General features: G+C 38.1%; 1 protein-coding gene across 2 annotated transcripts in view; it reads left to right on the top strand.

Moving 5' to 3' along the window:
* Positions 1-20,011, top strand: part of GIPC2 (GIPC PDZ domain containing family member 2) — a 38,450-nt gene that overhangs the window by 13,147 nt on the left and 5,292 nt on the right. The window contains exons 4-6 of one of the 2 annotated variants that reach the window (XM_086754000.1): positions 2,732-2,841; positions 3,581-3,662; positions 10,483-12,211. In XM_086754000.1, coding sequence (XP_086610126.1) covers positions 2,732-2,841; positions 3,581-3,662; positions 10,483-10,637 — 347 coding nt within the window. In that variant the 3' untranslated portion in view covers positions 10,638-12,211. Of the gene's footprint in view, positions 1-2,731; positions 2,842-3,580; positions 3,663-10,482; positions 12,212-20,011 lie in introns of those variants that run through there. The other variant, XM_086753999.1, reaches the window with a different exon arrangement.

Genomic DNA, 20,011 nt, shown 5'->3' with positions numbered 1-20,011 from the left:
ATAGTATTGCAATTAGTGATATAGGAATACCTTTTTAATATGGGTCTGTAATCTATTTTCAATGCTAAATTTGTTACGTATTCTGTTTGTAAAGATCAGAGTATTTGAGCATTTGATTGATGACTTCAGTCATTATTTAATAGTAAATGGTAAAATAGTAAATTACTTTAGTCAGGTGATTAAGATACTCTTTAGTCTGCCTGTGATGTAGAGATGGAAACCTGCTAATTCCATGGCAATACCTTTTCTCTGACATTGAGTTGAGCCAATCAGAGCTTTTTAGACAGATTTTTGGAAGATGCACTTTTTTTTTTAACCTACAGAAATTAATTTACAAGTTGTAGTGCCCAGTGGGTTAAAATATGGCACCTGTATCCTCAGGTGCAGTCAGGCTTTAGGCAGGAATTTATTCAAGATGGTGTTTAAGCTGCAGCATGCTGAGAATTGCCCCAGAGGAGATGACAAACAAGATCCAGATCCTGCTGGACGAGTACGTGTTGAATTCCTGTTAGTTTCAACACAAGTTTGTGAGGATTTAGAAATAAGAAACAAGCCTCTGTATGAAAATACTAACTTTTCTTTTTCTTCCTCTCAGCAGAATATGAAATAAGTATAATTTACTGGTTGGATATCTTTCCACAATGTGCACACAGACTGCCTCGGCTACTCTAGGCAAGGCTCGTAGCACAGAATTAAAGACTTGTCTGAAGAAGATTGGTCCTTACCAGTCACAAGCTGGCCCTCTGTGAATTGGTGAAAAATTAATAGAAACAAAGTAAAGGCAGGATAACACAAACTCTAAATTTAAATTACATGAATAGGAAGAATAGTTTCTGTGATGGACAGAGAGCTTTGATCTGAAGTATTGCAAATAAAGGTTATGTCATAGTTTTAAGGTGCTAATGGTGACAGATCTAGAAAAATATGTATGCTATATCAGGAATGACTTTTTGAAACAAATCTAGCAGAAATGATTACAATCTTAAGGATGTTTTAAACTGTCCTTGAAGCAATAAAAGGATTAAGAAAAAATGTTGTTCCTAAGTATGTATGTAAGAGACTGTGCTGTAGCTATTTGTTAAAATAAAAGCAATTAAAGTTTACTCTTCAGGACTTATTCAGCAGAATAATCTAGATTTCTGACTACTTATGTGAGAACGATGAGTTGGAATCTACCTGGGCAAAATTAATATAGCATGTTAAAGTCTTGCCTTCAAGGACAGCTTATTAGAAAAGCCTGCTGTTAAGAGGAGGAATAATCTGGTAGAGAAAATAGCATAGTTAAAAACAGTTCTGCAAAATTATCTCCTCTCTCTAGCACTTTCCAGATGAGCTATGTAACTTCCATGTCAGTAAGTAAACTAAAGCCTTGCTACTCTTTAATGTAAGATTAAGTCCTAGAACAAGAAAGCCAAATCTTAAATGATTTTGTAACTCCATTTACTAACTTGGATGCCCTTACCCAAGATTAAACAATGAAAACTGAATTCAGATAAAGAAAAGTTTGGGTAAACCAAGATATTCTTGGTAGAGATTTATCAGGTGTGAAATCATGACCCCGGAGGAATTGTTAGCTCAGCTCCATGTGGCTCATCAGGATCTGTTTAGCAGTAGTATTTGCACCGTTGCATGGAAATGTTGCAATGCTAAACCTACTATATAGTCTGCCTGTGAAGACCGGGATAAGGCTGGTGACTTCAGCCTTTATCTAAATATTAAGTAATAAATACTTCTACTTTTCTGAAGAATAGGGAAATAAAATCACACAAAGTGCATGTATGAAGTTGAGTGCATAGATACATTGGTCAATGGAAGTCCTAGCTTCAGTGCAGTCAAGCAGGTATCAAAGTTTGAAGACAAGAAATTGTCAGCAAAGCTACACTTGTGTCCTGGTTTCAGCAGGGATGGAGTTAATTTTCTTCTCAGTAGCCGGTGTGTTTTGGATTTCGTGAAGAATGTTGATAAAAACATTCTGATGATACGAGTTGTTGTGAATGAGACCAAGGACACTGTCTGGCTTTCTAAGTCTCGTTAACGTGCAGATGCGGGAAGCTGGGCGAAAGACAGACAGCATAATTGATCCAAACTGGCCAAAGAGAGTATTCCATGCCATAAACGTCATGCTCAGTATATAAGTGGGGGTTGCCCATGGGAGGGGGCATCATTTTCAGTTATTCCTTTTCTTGTCGGGTATCCGTTCAGGCACCCTTGGCATTCTTTTCTTCTCTCTTGCTTGCTGGCATCGTTCCCTCTACCTTGCTAGCTTGCTCTCCCCCCTTTGCTTGCTGCTTGGTGTTGTTCCTGTGATCGCTGCTCAGGACAGGCTGCGTCGGTCATTCGGACGTCGGGTGGTGAGAAATTGTACATTGTTCATTTTGTATATTTTGTAGATATTAATATCCTTATATCCTGTTAGCTTTGTAGTTTTTAGTATTTTTAGTAAACTGTTTTTATCTCAACCCACGAGTTTTCCTTTCTTCCCAATTTCTCTCCCCCGTCCCACTGGGTAGGGGGAGGGTGAATAAGAAACTGTGTGGTGATCCGGGCTAAACCACCACAACTTGGAAGGCAGTTCACTTATAATTACATTTTTACATACATCTATATCTTGATTAGAATAAAAAGTGAAGGTAATGTAATAGCCAAAGCAGATAAATCATATTCTGGAGTACCATATACTTAGTTTTGTTTGGTATTCTTTTCCTTTTGTTGTTTTTTATTTTGTCTTTAGAAAAGCTGGAACCAAGGTCCCAAGGTGGAACTCTGCCACAGGCTAAAATCTCCAGAGGGAGGGAAACACTTCGGCTGAGAACCAGAGGCCCTGCTACTGTGGAAGAAATGGTATTGTTTCTTGGGGCCCTTCAATAGTTTATTCATCTAGCACCTGATTTATTCTTCGCCAAGGTTGGTAAGGTAAAGTAGGAAGGAAAAATCTGGATGTTACAAAGCTTGCGGAACTTCAAGACGATGACTGCCTTCTGCAAGGAGAAGTGCTTAAAGTTGAAGACTAGGAGGGGTAGGATGGGGCTGAGGAATCTGCAAACAGAGAGCCTATATTTAGATGTCATGGATTACGTGGGTGAATTTAGGGTATATCAGACCAAGGAGTGTTGAAAAGAGGGAAGGGGGAGAAAAAGGAGGGGACGGTTGAAGAGTTGGTTCTGTTTCTGACACTGCAAAGCACGTACTGGGTTGGTGTAAGGGCTGTTGTTAGGAGAGGCTAATAATGTATGTTGACATGAATATGTGTAAAACCAGGATTAGTGTTTGGAAGAAGAAATTTTATTTATTTTAGGTTCCTCTAAAGCTGATGAGGATTTGATGAAGATCTGTATTGTCAGGAGTTGTAAGGCCTCTGTTCAGTTTGAATATGAGAGCTGCGTGGCTTGATGCTAGGAAGAAGGCTCAGGTTTGTGAGAAGAGGGAAAGAATGTGTAATAACCAGATTTACTTGTACGTTTTGTAAGTCTAGGTGGCTAGGATGGGAGTAAGGATAATCAGTGGTGAATTGATGGTTATTTTTAAATCTGCATGGATATAATCATACCTTTGCTCTTTTTCTCCCTTTATTTCAACAAAGCCAACTGAAGTTGAAGAAAAAGCAATTAAAAAAGTGGATGAGCTTCTTGAAACATACATGGGGATAAGAGATATTGAATTAGGTGAGTTTTTAACGTACGTTACTACAAGATTGTATCACTTCTCATTTTCTATAGTCTAAAATTTGAGTACTTTAGTCTCTGAATGTAAGCAAAGCAAAATTTGTGTCCAGCATGCCATCTCAGAAACCTGCCCATATTTCTGCAAATGTGTGCCTCTGATAAAAGAAAGAATGTTTTACTACAAGCCTTATGATTTACTTAATTAATCCTCTCTTCTTTGTGCATATTACCTATACACTATTGCATGAATTATTTAGTTGCTTGCCATTAATTGTCATCACCATATTTTTTCTGGCCTATATTTTCTAGTGGAGCTTGTGTGTACCACACTTGAAGATTGTTAAGGATAAGCATGTCTATTTGCTTTTTTTGCTCTTTTACCCTTTGGCTTAGGCACATCAAAGTTAATCACTAAAGTTTTAATCTGAGATCTTCATCAGTGAAATGGCAACTGTTTAGCAAGGGAACTGACAGGGTAACTGCACAAATTTATCAGATTCTCTGAAGCTTGTGTTCTGAGGAACATGGGAAATTTTACAGAATCTAGCTATCACAATCATCCATTTATAATGAAAGAATCTATTCAACCAGAGTGACGTAAGTTCCTTAAGACTTGCTTCTCTCTGTTAATCTGACAACAACTAAATGGGAATTTCTCTTTGTATGGAAAGAAGTTACAGTCTAGCTGAGTAAGAAGTGCCGCTGTAGCCAACTGTGGCTGATGTAGTCCTCCTGTGATCTTGTGGAACTGCTAATACTGAGGCAAAGAGGAAGGTATTTATTGTTATGGTAATATCTAAAAAATCAGCCAAGAATTAGGAGAGGATAAGCTAAATGGAAAGTAGTCTTGAAAATAAAGTTTTTATGAGAGAGAAGTGGAGGGGGCAAAGCAGAAGACAAAATAGGTCTGGCATGAAGCTAAGGGCAATGCAGGAGGGTTGGACAGGCAGCAGTTAGCACAGAGTAATGAGAACAATAGGAGTTTATTTGAATAGCCAAAAGTCCTTTGTTGGCTGCTCCTACCGGCAAGCATCTGATTGGCAGCTTCTACTAGACTTCTCACTGGAAAAATTGTAGGGAAAGTATTATGTGTCCCCCAGCCTAAGGTAGAGGTGGGCTTCCTGGCACAGAAGAGAGAGCGTCCAAACTTGTGCGTTCTGTTTTGTAGGTAACATCTAAACTTTCACATTCCCAGAAAACGAAAAATTCTCCACAATCATGTTCCCAGCAACTCTTACACGTGATGCTCGTGCCATGTAATATACTCCTGGAAGCCCTGTGTGGTGCTGACCCTCTGTTTAGGTTAGGGAGGATCCCATGTCCTGTTGCTTTCCTGCAGCTTCTGCTGCTCAGTCTTTCTTTGGCTCAGCCTTCAAAGCTTCAAGTCTCGTGCCAGCTGTCCCTCTGGGAGCTGTTTTTGTCCTGGAGCTGTTGTAGTCCTAGCTCAAGCTGGGTATCTGGAGGCTCCTGTTCTTTCAGGCTACCTCCAAGGTCCCCAGTCTCCTGGCTCTACAAGAGTGAGCAGCTATAGGTGTTCTGGTTTTGGTGTCCATAGCCCAGAACTCTGAGAGCATGGTTTCTTGGGATGTTGAGGTGTGCTATGCTCTGCTGTGGGACAGGGAAGCCAGTTCCTGTGGAAACTGGTATTCCCTGTGGTTTTGACTCTTAGTACCATAACAGGATGGCTCTTGTACAGTAGACTTAGGAGTTCAGCTTTCAGCACATATGGCTGAGCTGATTGCCGAGCACCTGGCAGAGTTTTCCCATTAATTCCTTGATATATTTTTCCAAAAGATCTAATGTCCTTCATCTTTCAGTATGTAGTTTGGAAAGTTTCAAAGAACGCCTTAAAGGAATACTCAAAGAAGGAAGAGGTCTTTGTCCTCAAAGAGACTCTCTTATTCCCAACTAGGCTGTTGTTTTGCCCTTTTCCTCTTCCTTCTCTTCCTCCCAAAAAGGCAGTTAAACAAAGAGAAACTGTCAGGAATCAAAGACTATAGGGTTCACATAGCTTTAGTTTGCACCTTTGAAGCCACTTGCTGAAGTTCAGATCTTAGAGTCGAGGGCCAATGCTGATCACCAAAAAAAAAAAGTTTTATCATTTTTAAACAATTAAACAGCTCTAGGACTCTTTAGGAAAGGAGAGCTAATCACCTGTCACAAATCTGTTCAATTAACATATGTCAGTTTTTCATATACTGGATGTGATCAGTCACCCATGAAAATGAAATATGAGGAAAGGATTCATTCAGAGAATGCCAATCACTGCTCAGCTAGAAATTTTGCTCATTACTCAAGCCAGATTAGTTGAAAATGCAAGTCATCACAATGCGACAGCCGACAAGTGATTAAGATCTCAATCATTGCTCGCTCCCATGCAGTTCTGTTTGTCAGAAGCTTTGGATGTCAGTTAATATTGCTCTTTAATCTCCATTAAAATGACACTTCCACAGTGTGATTGAATTCTAAAACAGTGCCCCAGTTTTAAGCCAGAAGTTAGAAAGACAGAAAAAATAATGTACAATTACGGACAGAACTGAAGATGAGATAAAGCCCTTAATTTTTGCATAGCTAAGAATCTTGACAGTTTCAAGAATGAGCAACTAAATCTACACACAAATCCCTAAGTGGAGCAAAATGCTTGGAAATAATTTAATGGAAATGCATATAGTAACTTTTTTTTTTTGGCACAGTTTTTTATTTTCAGCAATTTAAATGCTGTTGAGATTTACGTACCTGCCTTTTGAATGCACTTTTACCTTTTTACCTCTTTATTTCACTGGAAACTGGACTTAATCTGCAGGAGGGATACTTGGCTCTGGAGATACATTCCTCAGCCATTTTATGAGCACATTAGAAATTGGGCCAAGATTTGACTTCAGTCTACTTTAAAACACAGATGTGCCATTAAGAGCGAATACAGGTTACTTTAAATCTTGTCAGTGCTTTCTGGTAAAGGAATGTGAACAGCTGATTAATAGGAGAGGCTCAGGAAGCAGTGTTGGTGAAAAATACTGGTGGCATTTATTTTTTAAATCAGTGATGCTTGAATTGTTATGGACTGGTTTCGCTCCTAAAGATTCTGAGGGAGAGGAAGTCTGCATCTATGGGATCCAACCCCAGAATGGTACTGATGGAAGAATGATGGTAGAAACGGCTCCTGTCCAACTTTTTCTCTTAGCATCATTTGGCTAGACATTCACCCACTGATACTTTGTTCTATTTTTACAGTTTGGGATTATTATTTTCTTTTTGTTGTTCTCTATAATATTGTCAGACATTACATATTTTCACATATTCTCCATCTCTGTTTAGAAATCTACTTATCAACTCTTGACTTTATTTTTCAAACTTGCCGTCTAGTCAAAATGTCCTGGCAGGTTTAAACTTTTTGTTGCCCAAGTTTCTTCTCTTGGCTCACTAATCCAGCCCAGCAATACTGGATAGATGTTTTTATCTTGAAATGCTTTGACTAAAGTGATATTCTCCCTGAATCTTTTGTTTTCTGCTCCTCCTGTCACCAGACTTCCTTTCCCAAAGGGTTTTATTGTGTGTGTGCTGGGGTATATTGTTTGTGACTGTTCGTTTACTCTGAGAGAATAATGGGAGTTTAGTGAAAAATGCAAAGGTAGCAAGTCTGGTTAAACAAGAAAACTTCTCTACTTCAGGAAGAATTAGTACTTAATAAAGGGAAACAAGAAGAAAGGATATTTCCTTGAGTGCCAGCTCTGACAATGTTCAACATGAAACTAAAATGAAGTAATGTTAAGCACTGCAATGACACGCTCCATTTTCTGTCGTGACCTAAGGAAGCTGAATGTGAATTTTAGCTCTTTTAAAGTGTCAGGCTAGAAAAATAATATTTGTTAGCTTTTGATGAAGGCAAGGCTTCCGATAGCATTACAGCTAAAGAAATACTGAAGTTTCTGTTAAGACTTCTGAAAAAGTTTTTTTTGGAAGTTACAGGATAGGATATAGGTAGCAAAAGCACTGTGTACCAATGGCATGCAGGTAGTAGCTTTCATGGCTTGTGCTGCATCTGTCTATCAAAAGTGAAAATAAGGATTTGGTGAAAGATCTGTGAAGATATTTTAAAGGAACTAGGTTTAAAAAGCCAACATACTACTTTCTTTATTTTCTGGGAATCTGATACTGAGCATCTCGGTTAAAGTTGAGAAGCCTTCTAATTCCTTTCATCACTTTTTAGTTTGCTGAACTTTCCACATTTTATGTAAAAATTTCTCAGATATGAGCATTGCCTGAAGTGAGATTAAAAAAAAAAAATAATCTGAAAACAATTGGATCTATCTGGAGTCTGGAAAAGTATTCTATTGGAATACAATTCCTGTAATCACTTATTGTGCAGCTGTTACAAGAAGCAGTGGGGGAAAGGGAGGGGAGCGGAGGCAATTTGGCATGGAGCTTTCACCCTCTGAGAACCAGGGAAGTTTTCTTCAAGTTGGCAAGTATCTCGGAGTGCCTTGGCAATCAATGGGGTTTTATTTGCCTCGGGAATGAGGCATTGCAAATGTCACTGCGTGAACGTGGGCCTTCTGCCCCGCCGTACTGTCCAGGCGGTGCCCTCCCGTTAACTGCGGGGGAACGGGAGCGTGTGCGGGGTGGCGGGGCAGGCTGCGGGGGAACGGGAGCCTGTGCGGTGTGGCGAGGCAGGCTGCTGTGCCACGAAGCCACGGGAGCGGGGTTCGCTTCGCACACGCGTCTGGGGCACGGCGTGGGTGTGACACTCGGGAAGCACGGCGTGCGGTGGGGTTCGCGGGAGCCCTGCAGCTCTGCTGTCGCTAGAGGCCAGCACCAGGCCGCCCAAACCGGCACCGCACCGGCACGGCCCTGCCGTCTCTCCTCAGAAACCTATCTCACTACATCAGGTGGATCTGGGAAGGGGAATGTCCTTTCATTAATACAGTACCCCGGCAGTGCTCACTGCATTTGCTCAGCACAGTTGAAAACCCTTTTATTTGAGGCTGCTGCTTTCGCACAGCGGTGACGTTCTGACTCCGGACTGGGCTGAAAGTTGTCTTGCGTATCTGAGTTTAGTGGATTTTGTGTTGAAGTTTGGTAGATCTATAATAAAGTATTTTTAAGGTTTTGTTTCATAGTCTGGGAAGCTCAATCCTTAAAGAAAATTGTGGGGGTTTTTTTCTGTAACATTTTCTGTTAATGACAGAGTTTATTACTGTGTAATTCTGAGGTTTCAGCTAGGGTAGCTGGACTGCAATACTATATAATGCTGTGTTGTCTTGTTTTATTGCTGCTGTCTGTGTCATGGCTCTTTTGTACGTCTTGACCAATTTATGTTGAAACTGGCTAAATTCCTTGCTCCCACTCTTTCTGCTGGAATGCTTGTCTAGATCCTCACTCTGTTAATGGCAACTTTAAAAAATATCTCTAGATATCTAGACAAGTTTGCTCTTGTGTCACCTTGCACAGCTCTTCTCCCTCCAGCCCTCTCCCAGTGTCTGTGTAGAGTAAATTCAATTTCTGATTCATATCCAGAAATCTGTGAAGTTTAAATTGCACCCATTGCCTCTTTACCTTCAGGTTTCCTCCTCTGTAAGCACCTTCTTATCCCACAGTGTTGGGGGAGATAGGGTGGCACTGATGGGGCAAATATTTGTCTCCCGCTCATCAGGGACGAGTCCCCTGTTTAATACCTGTTTCCCATCCAGACTCCTCTGAGTCAGTGTCCCAGGAACTTCACAGAGGACACAGAAAGAATGAGCGCGACAGGGATAGGGTTTCTTCTGGCAGGGAAACAGGTCTTGAGAGTTCTTTAGAAACACTAGTGGTGCCCGGTAAGCTGGGTTACATTTGAACCATCTCAGTCACAGCATTTCGTTTGTCAAGATTTACGTAAATTTTCCTTGGACTGCTTTGTGTAGTTTGGCAGACTGCGATTCAGTTTTGAAGCCTCACGTCTGAACATAGTTAAAACCAAAACGTCAAATTTCTCCAGAATTACTGTTGCTGACGTCTACAGTATGGAATATGGCTCAAGTTTGCTCACAGCTTGTTAAAAGGTTGCATAACAACAGACGTTGTTTGCCAGAAGTTCATAAGTGTGAATAAACTCGAGCTGAGTTTTGGGTCAACAAAATAATACTAAATACATTTAATAAAACTTCAGAGCAGGGGAAGTTCCTTCTCCTTTTTATCAGAGAAATTTTGCCATGTTGCTACAACACAGTGCATGCAGTAGACGGCAGACTGTCCTAGTGAAGATGGGCTTCGTCTGTGGCTTCAGAACTTCCTTCCCTTTCTCAGGCACTGTAATATAAGTTTTCCACTCCAGTGTCCCTCTGAGAAGAGGCTAGAGGCTATAAAATCCTTCAGTGTGACACTGGAATTTGATCTGCCAACATTCAGGTTTGCCTTTGGATCTTCTGGTTTAGATCAGCAAGCTCATCTCAAATGCACAGAAGTTGATGATGAACTGACACGGGTCTTGTTACCGCGGAAGAGTTGTGCTTAACCTTGTTTTTAGACCCATGCTTCATTGCCTTCAGTAAAGAATATAGAATATAATTTAATAAGATTAAAATGAATTAAAAAATTAAGCTTCTGCCAAGAAATGGAAGAATATATAAGGAGCACTCCAAGGCAGCTCTCCTGTTCATCAAAGCAGAATGTAGCTAGTGTGGAGGGATTTAAGTACGTAATTCCTGAATTCACTAGGTAGGCTTTACATCTCCCTAAGCTGACCTTACCTGGTTTTGAAAGTAGACATTCAAAAACTATCTTGGCCATATGTTAGCTGTCTCTTTCATGATAATTCCATTATTTTTTTTTTGTTGCTTTTTAGCTGCAACAATGGTGGAAGCTGGAAGAGACAAGAAAAACCCAGATGAATTTGCAGTGGCACTGGATGAAACTCTTGGAGACTTTGCATTTCCAGATGAGTTTGTCTTTGATGTTTGGGGAGCAATAGGTGATGCTAAGCAAGGTCGACTAGGATGAGAACTGTGCAGTTTCAATTACTATTTGAAATTACAAAATGATTTTCAAATACGTACATCAGAATGTTAATACTTTTATTGACATGAATCCAGGGTGCTCTGTATAAGTATTCTTATCTGACATGTTATTTTGCAAAGAAAGGTTTCTAATGGAAATATGAAGATAAAACCAAAGTTCTGACAGCTGCACATTTAAAACAAACATCTAATTTACATGTAGAAATTACTGTGAGGAGCGCATCAAAGACATATATATTTATACAGATATTTTATAAAAATTGGGTCTTTTTTATTGTACATACACTTTGATATCAATATTCTGAAGAGTGTTAGACATCTACAACAAAGAGTTTGGATTATTTTATCTCTTCTTGAGAAAGGTTTATAAACTTGTTGAAAAACTCCCTAGCTACATGCTGCAGTTCGCTGGTCTTCTGTTGTCCTTATGTATTCACGCAAAGAGCTGTGGAAAACCTAGAGCCTTAGGTCTTCTTACAGTTTGGCCTTGGCGTAGTCTTTTCTATAGTCAGAGCTGGGAAGAAGCCATCCTGTTTCTGAAGAACCTGAGTTAAAGGGAAAAAAAAATATTCCTCTGAAACATGAGAACTAACATCTTTGAATGGAAAAGACTTGCTTTTGTTTGGGTCATAATATACACAGTCTGGATATTACTGAGATGAATAAGTATAGGAGAACTCCGTAAACCAGGAAGCTGCTGCTTTATTCAGATGCCATATTATTGCAATTGCAACTGCGCAGGAAGAAAAAAAAATGTTAATTTTTATTACTATTCCTATATTTGAATATCTATGATCTGGCACTGGAGACTATAGTGTATGACTAAGTGCTTAATTGATCATTGCATATGCTAATGATTTGCTGAGATGCTATGGAGTTCCCCTCTTCTCTGTCTTTTTTGTTCAACATGGCAACATGGGAGAGACATAGAAGATGTTAAAACCTAGAAGATATTATTGTAAAGTCACAAACAATCACAATTGGAATGAAAATGCATGCCTAAACCCCGAAAAATACATTAAACTAATTTTAGATGTTAAGATTTCCAGTTATGTTGTACATAAACATTTATTTTAACTGATAATATTTTACTAATAAATCTCAGATTATTAAAAATTAACTGTCTCTTTTAACACATCTGCTATGCCTACATTTATCCTCTTGTTCACTCTGTACTTAATGAAGAACAATGCAATAAGTTTTGTTTTTACTCACACCAAGATTATTTTTCAGTTTTTGCTGGGTTTGGTTTTAATTAAGACAGATATTTGCTCATTTGTTTAGAGAAAGCTACTTTCAATTGATTATTATAGCCAAATAATATGTCATGAGTGTCCTTGAAAACGAAATTGAACGAGAATGTGAGGCCCAACTTGGGAAGGTGTCAGAGCTTTTTAGTAGTTTTACATTTGCATAAGCATATAAAATAATAGGTATTACCAAAGTTTTTTTCTAAATCACTACCTAGTTACTTTTTTTTTCTGAGGAAAATGTCTTTCACTGTCTCACAGAGATATCTTTAAAATAAAGACTATGACAATAATTTTGCATGTTCTATGTTAATGATTATTTTTGTCTAAAACCATGACACTTTGAAGTCCTCAGGAAGTCTTCATTCTCTTTACTAACTTATTCAGGAAGGCTCCTAAACCCCACTTCAGTCTTTTGCACATGTTACAGTAAGCAAATATTTTTTTCCCTAGTTATGAAATATTGCATTAATATTTCAGAAGTGGTGCTCAGTGGTCTTTCAATGGGAATAATCTCCAGTTTTATAAATGCTGTTGTGAATATTTTGCTCTTGTATCTCTGATTTAAGGAAAAGCTTTCCCTTAATATAGATATTCCTTTTTATTAAATGAGTAGTACAGAGCAGTATGGAGGTATATTTTATTGTATCTAAGAAGTTCAAAGGTGTCAAAAATTCTGTTCATTGTACTAGTACCTCATATCACCAGTGTGGGATGAAATGTATATGTTTCTTCAAACATGTGTGATAATTATCAATTTGTATATGTAGCAATACATATAGATAGAAAAAATTAGGCTACTCTCAAGTTATGATAAGTAAAAATATATACTTTTATGAGAAAATTTTAGTTTTAGTAAAACTTGAAAATAAAATTAAAGAAACTTTGTAAGAAGGCGGTTAAATTTTATACATCCCGTTGCTCAATCGGGGCCATGAGGATGCATTATCCTGAGAAAGGAGTGTAATTTGAGGACAGAGAGCACAAGATGGATAGCGTTTCTCTGTATTTAATAATTGCAAGTCTGAGCCCACAATCTTCTGTTGCAGTTGAGCACTCACTCTGTCTTGCACAGGGCTGCTTTTGACTAATGTACACTTGCTAACGAAGTGTTAAAATATTGTGGGCCATATAATTTATTCTTTAAACTTCTTTTAGGTGAAAAGGGGAAAAGAAATGTCAATAATTCCCTATTGATCTTAAATTGTTTTATATAAAACTCAAATGTAATTTAAAAAAAAAATAATACACTGTTAGTAACCAACATGCCGCTGATTATAAAATCAATTACATTTAAGAATTCCTTCTTAAAGAGAAAAATAAATGTACTATGGAAGAATTGTATTATAAAATAATACATAAAATATTACCTGTAGCAGATAACCCCCCATGTGTGTTTTGGCGGTTCTTTCTATTCTGAGAAATTAGTGTTGTTCAATCAGTTTATCCTCAGAGGATTATTTGTTGCATTACACTGATAAAATGGCGAGATAAAAACAATCTCTGAAGGTCTCATTCTGCACAGAGTTGTTCCTTGTTGTAGTGGCCTGTCTTTATGGAGTTTATTTCAGAACTAAGGTTTAAATAGTGATTGCAATTTCACTAGCAGTTACTGCAATAAGGTATGTTTCCAGCACATAAGACATAATGATAATAGTACCCAATTTAGTAGATTATTTGCATTTTCCAGCTGTGCATGAATAAGTTGTCACATGAAAATCACACTACCTTATAAAATATGAGAAATACTTCTTGCTCTTTGTAATGTAGTAAATTAATGTTGGTTTACTAATGAAATGCAGCCAGTAGATCCCTTTAAAACCTGGTCAGTAACAACGCTAAAGTATTTGCATGCTTTGTCGGGTGCAAATGTTGTTAAATGTCACTACAAAAATCTCCCAAATTCATTTGAAGTACTAGTTCTAGTTAATGTAAGTGCTGATCAGAGTAAGACCGTAAACATCTTGTAGCACATGTTGCACGTAGCGGTAGATGTTGGTGAATAGTCCTCTCAAAATGTAAGGTGAAATGAGACAAGGTATTAACTCAGCCTGAATGCTATTCTAAAAGTAACTGATTCCTTATTCTTACAATTTGGAGCACAGTTTGCAGGGAGCTGGCAGATATCTGCAACTGTTTGTGCCTTTACTTCCAGACTTACTGCTACGTTAAAGACAATGGAAAATACAGCAGTTTTTTTTTTTCTCTGTAAGCAGTAGTCTTTAGATGCAACAAGGAGATTTAATGAAATCTGGTGTTCTTAAAGTTCTGAGCTCATAATCTTTAAAATATGATGAGCAATGAATACTTCACACTTTCAAAGGGACTAATTTTGCAAATTACAGAGATCTTTTGCAACACTTTTAGTATGCCAGATGTTGCTTCAGTTAGATTTGATTTTATGGAACCCTTTTCATAGTATAGTTGGTGTTCAAATAGCTATTAATATAATTGGTGTATTTGGGAAAATCTTGTCTGCTATTCAGATTTGCACCTTGATTTGACTAATGCACATATTCTTATTTTTATGTATTATTTTCTTTGTAATTTGTCTTCCATCTTTTTTTTTGTTTTGAGATAAACATAATGTAAAGCTTTCAAAATCTTGTTCTTTGTATTTGAGAGTGAAATATTAATCTTCAATTTAACCTATTTTATAATATTTTGTTAAAAAGCTATCAGGCAAGATGTAAAGCAAGGTATAAAGTTTTTAAAAGTGCCCTCTGTGAGACAAAAAAACCAAATTGTGGATTTTTTTTGTTTTTTAATCTGAACTTCTGTTACTTTCCAAATAATGTATTGTTTTTCATGAAAAACACTCTGTGAATTTATACTCCCAAGTCTGAATATTGTAGTAAATTAATATATTATCTTAGTTTTCTTTCTGCCAAGAGATATTTCAGAACAATTAGAAGTCAGTGTGTTGAGTATTTGCCCTTTTGAAATCAAATGCATGTTTGCCATGAACTTCAGAACTCAACTCTAACAATAAGAACTTAATCTGAAATTTATATTCAGTATTGTTTTCTTTTCCAATTCTCTCTTTGAAAGGCATTTTGCCTTTAGATGTTGTTATACTTTGAAAGAGCTGTGATTTACTTTATGAAAATATGAACAAATTTACAGGCTTGGAAGTCAAAGATAGGGAAAATCCTCAGCATTTCTTGAAGGTACTCGTAAATAGTTAGTCTTTTATTACAAAATAAGCAGCCTGCAGTACAGATTTTGTATATTCAATGTGTGAGATTGAGGGAACGACAACTAAAAAGAAGAAAAAGATTGAGATAGCATAAATGTAAAGAAAATATCTCTCTCTTATTGAAACACATGCATTGGCTTTAAATAGAACAACTCAAGGTCTGTAGATTGAACAAAAGCAACCTCCTGATGTGTTTAGGCTGCCCTGTAGAATCATAGAATGGTTTGGGTTGGAAGGGACCTTCAAAAGCCATCTAGTCCAACTCCTCTGCAAGGAGCAGGGACGTCTCCAACCAGATCAGGTTGCTCAGAGCCCCGTCCAACCTGGCCTTGAATGTTTCCAGGGATGGGGCATCCACCACCTCTTTGGGCAACCTGTACCAGTGACCTATCTCTCAACTCCTGTGGCTTGTAAACAGAGAAGTTGTGAACAGGTCTTTCAGTTTTCTTTAAACAGTGGCAGTCCTTACCTAAATCTCTATTGCTATGTCAGAGCTCTTTCAGAAAATTGTAGCTGTTGGTTTCATAGCTGAATCGTTAGTCTGTGGGGTTCTCCCTGTTCCCTGAGAGCTAATGCAGATTTTCAAGTTGTCATTAACCTAATTTTACTGTACAGTAGTTGAAAGAGGAAAAAATCAGTGAGAAATAAATGTCCATTTTTCTTTGAAATTAAGGGGTACCTGGCAGTTCCACTTCTTAGTGTCAGTACTGCTGCAGTGACCTGTGTGTAGGATGCTGAAGAGTAGCAAAAAAGATGATATGGTAAAATCTTTTGTCTGAAAATCATGCTGAAACAGTCACCACGTAGTAAGAATGCTTTGTAAATTATTAGGAAATCACTGTGGTAAAAAGAGTAACTGCTATTCAGAAGCTCAACAGGTAACCCCAGCTTGTGGCATAAGGGAGAAGTTTTCCAGGAGCTCAGATGAGGAACATGACTGGACACAGGAACAAATCCAAACCTTGCTTCCCAAATCTTTATCTCACTTCCTTTAATTTTGCTGTCCCAGTTGTCTTTGCTGAGTGTGGTCTCTGGAAATTGATATATAAAACTATGTGCAAAGCATAGGAGCTCACAGCAGGGCAGAGCAGTGGAAGTGAGCTTCTTTGCACAGGATAAAGTGCTGTGCCATTAGAGTTAGGAGGATAATAATTTGTTGGTACACATGAGGACTTGGTCCTATCTTACTTCTCCCCAGTTTCCTAACGTTCCCACCAGACTGGCTGTAGTATAAATGAATAAGTAAAGATGGGAGAACACTGGCTGGACACTTTAATTTCTAACCTTTCCAGCTGCTAAGGGAGGTTGAGTCTCTGGGTCAGACAAGAGCTAGTTCAAAGTAAATCCCTGACCCAGGATTAGTGTGGGTATTGCGTACTCGGCCCAAATGGTTTGGCCAGCAAACCTACTTCTGTGGTTCCTTGACTGCTTGCCAAGGTGCACCCACTGTCCTGCCCTGTGTATGTTTATTAGGAATGTGGGCTCATGAATGTAGCATATAAATTAATGTCTAATGAGTTTTGTAAGCCTGAGTGTTTTATCTTGGAAATTAACTGGTTTTGTTTTTTTTTTTTTTCTCTTTGGAGGGAGATAGGTTTGCCTGAGCCTAAAGGTTACAAACAATGGTCCCCAAAGCTTTTCTGTTGTGTTTCTCTACCCATTGCATGTCTGAGCTTTTCACGGAGGCAGAGGGAATGAAAACAAGATTCACTATAATATTCAAATTTTTTATTACTAAATATGCTTTATATTGACTTGTTTTTTTCCTGTCTTCTTTGGGGATGAATAGTTAAATATTTTATTATTAATGTTTCTTTTTGGAGCATGAACTGCATTAATTAACTGTGTAAAAGAAATAAGGTATTTGAATTTCAGATGAGCTCTAATTGGAGAAACATATTGTACCACAATACTTGGCAATATCTAAGAATGCAAGTTTCTGCTTACTAAAAAGGTTGTTTTATTAAGTATTCCCAAATCTTTTTTTTTTTTGTCCTTTTAATAAGGAAATAAGTTTACAGAATGGTGAACAGCCAGGGAGGAAAACTTTTAGTTTAGTGGAAAAAGATTTTAATGACAGACTTACGGTTACAAGTTGTGCTTGTAACACAGATGATCTAACAACGATTTATCTAATCCTTTCAACTTGACAACTCTTCCAGTAAAGGCACCAATTTGTACTTCATGCATATGAACATTCTCTGGCTTGAAATGGAAATAAAACATGGTAAATCCATTGCAAGTAATATTCTTCAGGCATTCATCATCTTGAAATCTCTATCAAAACCCTTCACACAACCTTTCCAAGCATCCTGGTTTTCACAATGAGTATTTTGTTTCCAGTGAGTATTTTTACAGATAATTTTAATTGCTGAGCTTAAGTTTTGAAACCAGTAAGCCTTTCTTGAAATGTCTCTAGATAAGCTAAATTTCATTCGGCTGAAATGCCGAATGGATCTTTGTCATTAGCATGAGCAAACTCAGTAGTGAGCAAATTCTAAGGACTACAAAAGTAGAGGTTGACCTTGTCCTTTCTGCGTTAACAAAACAAAATAGCATGTTGTTTCATGGTTGATATGTTTTCATTATCTATAAAGTGAACTAGAAAAGACAGGGACCAACTATGCTCAAAGCAATGTTATGAAGTTACAAGTATGACCTCTTTCCAGGATCAGAAGCATTGTGAATTGAGGTGAACCGCTAGGTAAACGTGATACCAGTACAAATGCTTTCTCATTTGGTAAAGAATAAGGTAATAATTACCTTTCTAAGGTTACTTATATCTTCAAATATAGTGAACTGTGTACTGTGTATTCAATGTGCAACTTTCTTGGCAAGGCTCTTGGCTGGGGTGAATTGCCACTAAGGAAATGTTAATGAAACTCAGCTCAGATTGATGGTTTGATCCATAAGGTCCAAGGCAGCTAAAGCATTGCCTGAGAGGGAAACTCCTCATCTCTTGAGTTGTGCTAATGGTGAAACTATTAAGCCAGCTAGTTTACCAGAAGACATTATCAATAATTGATCTTGGGACTGATTTCTTTTTTTTTTAGAGACTAAAAAAGAATAGTGGAATATTATTCAAGAAGATGGCCTTTCAAACTTGACTAATATAATTTTAATAGCTTAAAATGAAAGGTCATAACTTCAGGGACTAATAACTAGGGAAGTTCTTCATTTGAGATGATAGTTGAAAAATACCTTGATGCACTAGTCATTCACGGAATGACTGCAAGCCACCAGAGGGCTGCATCTGGGGAAAAAATTACTGTGGTGTGCATCACAGGGAGGAAATCCAGGAGAAGCTGGAAGCTAATGTTATCCTGGGCAATAGCTGAGATTATTATCTGCAGCAATGTGCTTAGTGGAGGCTTCCCCTGTTTGTTTAAACATTGGACAGATTTAGAAAAAAAGGCCTAATAAGATGATCATGAGAATCTTTAAAGATCAAACTGAAGAACTTCCATTCTTTCACACAGTAAAAACAACAACAAAGTGTGCTAGGATGGCAAAAATTTTGAAGAGAGAAGAGTTCTTCAAGCTAACCAACTGCATTGCCAAAAATACAGGTGTGTATTACATGGCTGTGAACTGCCTTCAGTCTGGAAAGACTAAGAAGGATTTCTAACTACAAATGGAGCAGTGCAATGGAAGAGTATGGGGACAAAAACCAGGCTGGTTTACGGCAGAACTTTAACCTTTAGGAAGAGAGGTGTATGATATGGTTGCTGGAGTATGAGCAAAAAAATATGTGATCCTCCAGTAGGTTCATTCCAGTCCCAAGAATTGTCTTGGCTGTGTGGAATTACCAGGTGTTTCAAACCATCCCAGGCTCATTTAAACATGGACACATTTGGAAAAAAAGCTGGTAGAATTATAAAGAGTGAAGGAACTTTCCTTTTTGGCTGAAGTACAGTGCCAAAGTCCACTTGGGGTCTCTCAGCAGGCTAGGCGATTTTGGGCTTTGCTGTTCCAAAGGTGTGAAGGGAGATGGCTAAAACAAGGCTTTCCTACTGTGTGCCAAAAGAAGGGGAGTGGTGTCAGGAAAGGGAATGAGATGCCTCTGGAGAGTTAAGCATGCTGTTCCTGCTGGGGCTTGGGATGATCACTTCCACCAAGAGCTACTGGTCCTACTGACTTTTCCTCTGGTGCTAGCAGCTGGATCCTGATTTTTGTATGGATTTGGTGCGCCACAGTAATTTTCCTGTCCAAGGCCTGTGCTTAAACCCAGCACTACAACTTTTGAATGCAGAGGAGGAATCTGCCAAGGTTTCATCCTCTCCCTAGGAACAGCTGAGCGAAGTTCTGGTCTTCAGCGATACTCAGATGTACGCCCTGAGTTGAACAGGACATATGAGGGGGAACAGCTAAGTTTGCTTAGCTTCTAGCTATGGTTGGATGAAGAAAGGGTGCAGAGAAGATAGCATCCATTGGTTATGCCGCAGTACGTTGCTTGGGATGCAATTTTATCTGTTCTCTAGATTTCTAGTCCATAGTAATTATAAAAATGTCTGAGATTTGTACCCTGCTAAACTCACTACAATATGCTTTCCCCTCTCAGACCTTTCAAATTTGTGGTTAGTCTCCTGAATGATCAGGGGAAAAGGAATTAGTAAATAGCTTTGGCTGTAATCTGTATTCAGCTCTGTGTTGAACATCCATTATTTTTATGGCTATAATAAAATGAATAGCAGCGTAACAGCTGCCTTGGGTTTTCAATTAAATGCATTTAATACATATGCAAGAAAATAGCCTGTCTCAATAGTATTTATAGGGAAGAGAATATTTTTCAAGACTTGGTACAAATCATTATTATGTCTTATTTATCTGGCATTTGGAAATGTGAGAGTGGAGTTGCAGGCATGCTGCTTTATTACTTGCAGGTGGAATGTGTGATTATCAGCCTGA

Source organism: Chlamydotis macqueenii, chromosome 8, assembly GCF_036417535.1.
Source record: "Chlamydotis macqueenii isolate bChlMac1 chromosome 8, bChlMac1.mat, whole genome shotgun sequence".
NCBI classification, from domain to species: Eukaryota; Metazoa; Chordata; class Aves; order Otidiformes; family Otididae; genus Chlamydotis; species Chlamydotis macqueenii.
The sequence above is the reverse complement of the archived record's forward strand: the minus strand, read 5'-3'. Positions and strand labels throughout refer to the sequence as shown.